This window comes from Hyalella azteca, unplaced genomic scaffold (assembly GCF_000764305.2).
Source record: "Hyalella azteca isolate HAZT.00-mixed unplaced genomic scaffold, Hazt_2.0.2 contig8052, whole genome shotgun sequence".
NCBI lineage: Eukaryota > Metazoa > Arthropoda > Malacostraca > Amphipoda > Hyalellidae > Hyalella > Hyalella azteca.
The window spans coordinates 192659-201153 of NW_025938158.1; the positions used below are offsets into that span (position 1 = coordinate 192659).

The 8495-nt window shown below is 41.5% G+C and overlaps 1 protein-coding gene across 1 annotated transcript in view; it reads left to right on the forward strand.

Annotated features, from left to right (window-relative positions):
- The window catches only part of LOC108678684 (salivary glue protein Sgs-3-like), a 21271-nt gene that overhangs the window by 8024 nt on the left and 4752 nt on the right, over window positions 1-8495 (forward strand). Inside the window, exons 2-3 of the mRNA XM_018167139.1 lie at window positions 6512-6890; window positions 7431-7503. Coding sequence (XP_018022628.1) covers window positions 6512-6890; window positions 7431-7503 — 452 coding nt within the window. The remainder of the gene's footprint in view (window positions 1-6511; window positions 6891-7430; window positions 7504-8495) is intronic.

Here is an 8495-nt window from a genome sequence, read left to right on the forward strand (position 1 = left end):
AACCATCAACAGAACATGAACGCAACCATCAACAGAACATGAACGCAACCATCAACAGAACATGAACGCAACCATCAACAGAACATGAACGCAACCATCAACAGAACATGAACACAACCATCAAGAAAACAGCTAAATATCTAACGCATAGACATTGTATGTTCATATAAGTGATTTGTATTTAAATTAGTTAACGTTAATTATTTATTTGACATCAGCCAAGTGCCACTTAACAAACAACCGACATTATTATTCTGTATGTACACTACACAATGTCTACATGGACCCCTGAAGAACTAATGCATGAGAGTACATTGAACAATATGTAAATTTAATGAAATCATACAGATTACTTCTATACCAGCTGCCACCATATGGCAGGCTAACAAGTACGAATATAAAAAAACTACGTCACTGAAATTTTCTTTATTTTCTATCGTACCTTCTATATTACTACTTGGAAACGTCACTGACCACTGACCATCCCTACCTATATTCTCTCTAGGTTACCGCCTATATTACTACTTGGCAGCTTTGGCCACCCATAACGTGGCCATGATTTTAACCAGACAATAAAGTAAAAAAATATAACTTGAGTTCACCCTGGGTTGTGGTGAGTCATCTCCTGCTCATGGTGTTGCTGCTCATGATGTTCCTGCTCAGTGCAAATGAACTTCCGATGCTTTCTACATGGGAATTTGATGAGCGGAAGCTGTTCTTTTGGCGCGATTCTTGCGCAGCGAGCGCGAGTCATCGGCGGTTTATTGGTGGCCGCCCGCCAATGGCACGTGGCCGTCTATGCCTACATTTTTGAGATGCAGAGACTCGCTGCAATGGTGGCCAATCATCGATTATGTTTTATAACGAGAAAAATAATCGTTGGCCGCTATAACAACAGTAACCCATGTGCGCTAGACGATTCGTATTCATTGGCCACTAGACGATCATGCAGTAATCGTTTGCCGGTAGACGAACAGTAATCGTTGGCCGTTAGACGATTAGCAATCGTTCTCTGCCAGACGATCAGCAATCGTTGGCCGTTAGACGATCAACAATCGTTGGCCGTTAGTTGATTCTTAATCATTGACCGTTTGAAGCCCGCAAATCGATTTTTATCAGAAATATCGCAGCCGATAGCAGTTAGAATGCAAGAACGTGGCGGTCAACCGTCAGCGTCGGGCCGACAACTCACCGGTTAACCGCCAACTTTCTCGCGGCCAGCAACCAATAAAGATTCAGAAGCGCAGACACGGCGGCACAACGTGGCCACCATCGACCATCTGTCCATCATCGTCCATTAATAAGAAAAACTCATCCAATGGGCGAAAAAAAATCGTGACTTTGCAGAAATTTCGCCAGCGAGTAACTTCTCGACGGGAGAGTTTTCATTTGTTCAGATTTTTTCTGCGTATTTGTTTTTGGAGGCCGTGTTTTTTGTTCATGGTTGTTTTTTTTTAACGGGTACATCAGCTGTGTTAATTAGGAGGCTGGAGTGGGAAGGGTTATTCATGAGTAACGCACCGGGATGAATACTGCGTGTGGTCATGAATATTGGATTTAACCAAGATATTTCATATTCATTGTTTGAAGTTTTATCATTAAGAGTTTTGAATTAGAAGCCGCAAACGTCGCAATAATTTAGCGAGTAAATAATGAATATTGTCTGAATGATGTATCGTTTAATGTAATGCACTTTAAATTCACTTTCATATCACTTATTTAGCAAGAGGAAAATAATTGATTTGATACGTAAACTTAAAAATAATTTTATTGAGATAATTGCTCGATCGAGCGTTTGACTGTCCGTGAGATGCATATACGCGAAAATCATACCAAAAAGATTAAATTTTGCACTCATTCAAATCATAGGCGGGATATCGGCGGCCAGAGGCCGGCGAGGCGTTGGCCACCCATACGACTTCCATCAACACTTAACAGGCCTTATGTTCGTATAAATACGAGCATGGGTTCTGTATAGCGTATATCTGTGTAGTGGTATACATCTGTGTTGTAGATAGCGGTCGTCGCGGGAGTTACGGTCAACAAAGACTTGGTTACGACATGCTTACGATAAAGTTACGACCAACTCACGACCCACATATGACCAACTTACTACTAACTTACGACCAATTTACGACCTACTAACAACCAACTTACGCCCAACTAACGACAAACTTACGACAAACTTACGAAAAACGTAAGACAAATTTGCGAAAAACTTAGGACAAACTTGAGACAAACTCACGACATATACGACCAATTTACGACTAATTTACGACCAACTTACGACCAGCTTACGACCAACTTACGACCAACTTACGACCATCTTACGACAACTTACGACCATCTTACGACCACCTTACGACCATCTTACGACCAACTAACGGCAAACTTACGACCAACTTACGACCAACTTACGACCATCTTACGACCAACTTGCGACCATCTTACGACCAACTTACGACCTTCTTACAACCATCTTACGACCATCTTACGATCAACTTACGACCATCTTATGACCATCTTACGACCAACTTACGACCAACTTACGACCATCTTACGACCAACTTACGACCATCTTACGACCATCTTANTTACCTTGAACATTTCCCTGAATATTACCCTGAATATTACCCTGAATATTACCCTGAATATTACCCTGAATATTACCCTGAATATTGCCCTGAATATTACGCTGAATATTACCCTGAATATTACTCTGAACATCTCCCTTAATATTAACCTGAATATTACCCTAAATATTATCCTGAATATTAAGATGAATTTTACCATGAACATTTCCCTGAATATTACCCTGAATATTATCCTGAATATTACCCTGAATATCACCCTGAATATTATCCTGAATATTACCCTGAATATCACCCTGAATATTACCCTGAATATTACCCTGAATATCCCTATGACTGATCTTCCTAATAATTTGCCGCAGAATTTGCTGCTGTATATGGCGCTGAAGGTGCTGCGGTATTCACCACTGAGTTCTCTGCTGAATAAGCCGCTGAATTTAACCCTAAAATATCCCGCAGAATTTAACCGCTGTATATTGTTGGGGACTATTCAATAAATAAGCAAAAAAAACTTTCGGTGCCCCCAGACACTAGACCAATGATCATAAATAAAAGATTAATAAAAATAATGAATGAAGAACTATAATAATAAATGAACGATAAATAAAGGAAAGCAAATTATAAAACATAAACCGTGTGTCTTTCCAGCCCTCTACCTTCAACTCGTAACAATGTCCTAGGTTCGGAGCCTCGCTGAAAAAAAACACGAATAAAGACAAATTAAATACTTGAATAATTATTAACACAACACTAACGAATGAATATAGCACACAAATAATAAATTAACATGAATAATATTCAATATCACCAGAAAGACCACCACTATATCAACACGGAAGATTAACACAATAAACAATACAAGTACAAACCTCTGTGTTGGAACACACAACAATGATAATTAAATAACTAAATTACAAGTTGGTGTACACGAGGTCACTTAATAGTTAACTAGAAAACAAAATGACAATACACGTAACCTAATTATCGATAAAGTTATTATTGAAAGGCGTTACCGAAGATCATCATCCTTTATTTACGATCATTGTTCTGGTGTCTGGGGTCACCGAAACTTTTGTTTGCTAATTTATTGAATAGTTACCAAAATTATGCCGCTGAATAAGCCGCTGGATATGCCGCTGGATATGCCGCTGGATATGCCGCTGGATATGCCGCTGGATATGCCGCTGAATATGCCGCTGAATATGCCGCTGAATATGCCGCTGAATATGCAGCTGAATATGCCGCTGAATATGCCGCTGAATTAAACCCCTGAATAAGCCGCTGAATATGCCGCTGAATTAAACCCCTGAATATGCCGCTGAATATGCCGCTGAATTAAACCCCTGAATATGCCGCTGAATATACCGCTGAATATGCCGCTGAATATGCCGCTGAATATGCAGCTGAATATGCCGCTGAATATGCCGCTGAATATGCCGCTGAATATGCAGCTGAATATGCCGCTGAATATGCCGCTGAATATGCAGCTGAATATACCGCTGAAATTAACCTTTATATATGCCGCTGAATAAGCCACTGAATAAGCCACTGAATATGCCTCTAAATAAGCCACTGAACAGACCGCTGAATATACCGCTGAATTTAACCTTTAAATATGCCGCTGAATATGCCGCTGAATTCAACGCCTAAATATTCCTCTGAATAAGCCGCTGAATATGGAATTTAACCCCCAAATATGCCGCTGAATAAGCCGCTGAATAAGCCGCTGAACAGACGGCCAAATATAAAGACTCCCAAAGAGCTGCTGAAGACTCCAAATAAGTGAAGACCTCAGACGTGACTCTCCAGCAGCCGTCCCCCTTAGCGGCCAGGCTGAGCCTCCCTTCATGAAAATCATGGCCGAATTATGGTCGGCGTATCGACCGTCGTCGGCTGGCCACCGATGAATCGCCTCTGACATTCTACGGAAGCTTTGTGGTCTACCAACGGCGCTCAGGAGATATTGAGTGGGATGTGAGTGGGGTGAGGTTAGTGAGAGGGAAGAGAGGAGATGTTGGGTGGGATGTGAGTGGGGTGAGGTTAGTGAGAGGGAAGAGAGGAGATATTGGGTGGGATGTGAGTGGGGTGAGGTTACTGAGAGGGAAGAGAGGAGATGTTGAGTGGGATGTGAGTGGGGTGAGGTTACAGAGAGAGAAGATTTATAATTAATAATTCAAAGAGAATTACCTGATTGAAAATTGTCAATTAAAAACCTAATTGCAGTATTATTTTCAGAGACATTACATTTAACTCGTAATTTAATCTTAAATCGTAAACGAGGCGCAATAAATTTAATGGAAGCGTCCATTAAATTTCACGGCGAATTTCGCTGCACTTCACGCAACGAGAAATCCATTAATTTCTTGTTGGGCTCCCCCCCCCCATTCTGAAGTGCCCCCAACCCCCTCTGCTGTGTGACGTCATTGGAAGACTTATTATGATTTATTATCAATATATGACGCTTTATTATGATTGTGATTTATTATTATTATATATAATATTAATATATCACACTGACCAGTGGACAATATAGTAGTCAGTCCCCTAGACAATCTAGTAGTCAGTCCCCTGGACAATCTAATGGTCTGTCCTCTAGACAATCTAGTGGTCAGTCCCATAGACAATATAGTATTCAGTCCCCTAGACAATCTAGTGGTCAGTCCCCTAGACAATCTAGTGCTCAGTCCCCTAGACAATATAGTAGTCAGTCCCCTAGACAATACAGTGGTCAGTCCCCTAGACAATATAGTAGTCAGTCCCCTAGACAATATAGTAGTCAGTCCCCTAGACAATATAGTAGTCAGTCCACTGGACAATATAGTGGTCAGTCCCCTGGACAATCTAGTGATCGGTCCCCTAGACTATATAGTTGTCAGTCCACTAGACAACCTAGTGATCAGTCCCCTAGACAATCTAGTAGTCAGTCCCCTAGAAAATCTAATTGTCAGTCTCCTAGACAATCTAGTGGTCAGTCCCCTAGACAACCTAGTGGCCAGGTTCGGCCACTGCCCACTAGTTCGTCAGATCGAATGATCTTTATGACGATGGAGGAAATTCTCCCAGGAAAGTTCGCCGCTGCGCCGCGCGATGTCGGAATTCCGACTTTTGTGACGAGGCGTCGCCGTGTAAATCCTGCGTGAAATTCGGGACCGGGATCCTTTGACGCCGCGGCGCAGCAGGATTCTTTTGTCGGCCGTCTTTAGAAATCTACAAAACGCTCAATGAACGCGGAAAAAATGGTAAAGAAGTAGAAAGTTGTCAAGTGCCCTTACCCTTTGTGTGGGTACAAAAGAGAGACGCGCAGAGGTGTTACCACTTGTCACTCCTAATTGGCGGATTGAAATCCTTCGAAAAGGACGCAAACTGCGCTGTCTGGGCCGCGACCATCGGAATCCTGACGTTCCTTTGCAAAGGGAAAACCTGTATTGAAATCAAATAAATTTGTAATATTATTGTTTTTATTATTATTATTCGTTACATGTATCTTCTTTATATTGATCATATAATAATAATACTAAATTTTTTATTACATTATATGCAATAGCAGCAATTGAAGAAAAATTAATATGATTTTTAATATTTTCCTTTGTTTGTTTTTCCCAATTTGCATGTTTTTTGAAAAGTATTTGAATAAGCGAATTTCAAGTTGTCACTGCGAAAGCTTCCTGTATATCCTCTGCCTACCTGCTGCTCAGAACCAAGAATCCTTCACAAATCAAAACAAAACTGAAGTTGAGTTCTTATTTGTTGTCCCAGTTACTTAAATACAACCAAGTTCTAACGAAGCTTTTATGTAAATAGGAAGTTTTATTTATCGCCTTTAGAAGAGATATTTAAATGGTTTTACAACTTACAAATTTTTTTTATGGAGAAATTCACGAAAATAACAAATATTTATGCTTAGGAACTATAACAATAAGACTACACCGAGTCCCACACGACCAAAAAGACCACACCAGAGTCCCGCACGACCACTAAGACCACACCAGAGTCCCACACGACCAAAAAGACCACACCAGAGTCCCGCACGACCACTAAGACCACACCAGACTCCCACACTACCACTAAGACCATACCAAAGTCCCGCACGACCACTAAGACCACACCAGAGTCCCACACGTCCACTATGACCACACCAGACTCCCACACGACCACTAAGACCACACCAGACTCCCATACGACCACTAAGACCACACCAGAGTCCCACACTACCACTAAGACCACACCAGAGTCCCACACGACCACTAAGACCACACCAGAGTCCCACACGACCACTAAGACCACATTAGTTCCCCCTAAGTGTGTGTTTACTTTAGTTCCACACAAAGTAAATTTCTTAAGCGTTGCTCTCACGACCAAAGATTTCTTTTCGCTAAACAAAGACGTTGGTCGTGAATGCGCCAGCGGATGCCATTCACTTAGTGAACTACAGGGGTGAATGTGAATGAAATTACGGGCGATAAATATCCGGCCAACTGTCGGTGGCGATTGGCCAGCCAAAAACCGGCGATAATTTTATCACGGAACATCTCAAGTTCACTACTGTTGACGCTAGCGTATTATTGCGTATCAATAAGACCAATAAGACGTATTATTGCGTATCAATAACATTCTTGACCGCTTGAACGCAAGTGTGAAGGCAGAACAATGGACGTTTTTCATACGGTGAATGAGCGTCTTGCGTTAGCCTCTTAATCGCTTCATTGAGTGAATGAGTGAATGAGTGATGATTTAACTCACGCTGGGGTGATTCCCAGCCGTTATATGGATGCAGCGTGACTAATGGGTGAACATAATGGGACTTAAATAAGTCGGATAATGGCTTAAATGGGGTGACAGGGTCGCTAATGGAGGTGCATTTGTACCGCGCGCTTTGCTGGTGCAGGTGCGAGGTGAGGTTATGGGGCGCTGGGTGTGTAGTATACATGTATATCAGGGCCTGTATAGCTTGATTATACTCGTGTCTTGTTGGTGGAATATACCTTATATTGGTATATTGACTATAGCTGGCATAAGTTCGTTATACCTTATATGCGGTAGGTGGAATATAGCAGGTGGTATAGCAGGTGGTATAGCAGGTGGTATATAGCAGGTGGTATATAGCAGGTGGTATATAGCAGGTGGTATATAGCAGGTGGTATATAGCAGGTGGTATATAGCAGGTGGTATATAGCAGGTGGTATATAGCAGGTGGTATATAGCAGGTGGTATATAGCAGGTGGTATATAGCAGGTGGTATAGCAGGTGGTATATAGCAGGTGGTATAGAAAGTCTTATTTGTCCCAAAATAAGCGTTACGAAGCTGAAGCTCTCGACTTTTATATTACATTTGAATGTTCGTCGTCAGACTGAGGCTAGTGCTTACATTTCAAATGTTATGCCATGCCTTACAGAATATTATACAGAATATTATACAGAATATTATACAGTAGATTATAATATACATATTACATTATATTACAATATAATACATATTAACTGTAATGTATTATATTACATATGGAACAGTAACCGTACAAATCTTGCACTACACAAGATGCTCGGTTAACCGTACGCTGCGGGGGGCACAAACTAATGTTTTATTCAGGCGGTATACATGTATTGTGTGATCACACATGAGGTGTGTGGACGTGTAGACAGTGTGTGGACGTGTAAAAAATGTGTGTGTGGATGTGTAGACAATGTGTGTGTGTACACATACAACCTCTTAAGCTTGTTTACACTTGCAAAAGTACACACTCACACATGTGTACAGAGTACAACTCGTGCAGAGATAACGCAGCACTGCAGAGATAACGCAGCACTGCAGCGATAACACAGCACTGCAGCGATAACACAACACTGCAGCGATAACACAGCACTGCAGCGATAACACAGCACTGCAGAGATAACGCAGCACTGCAG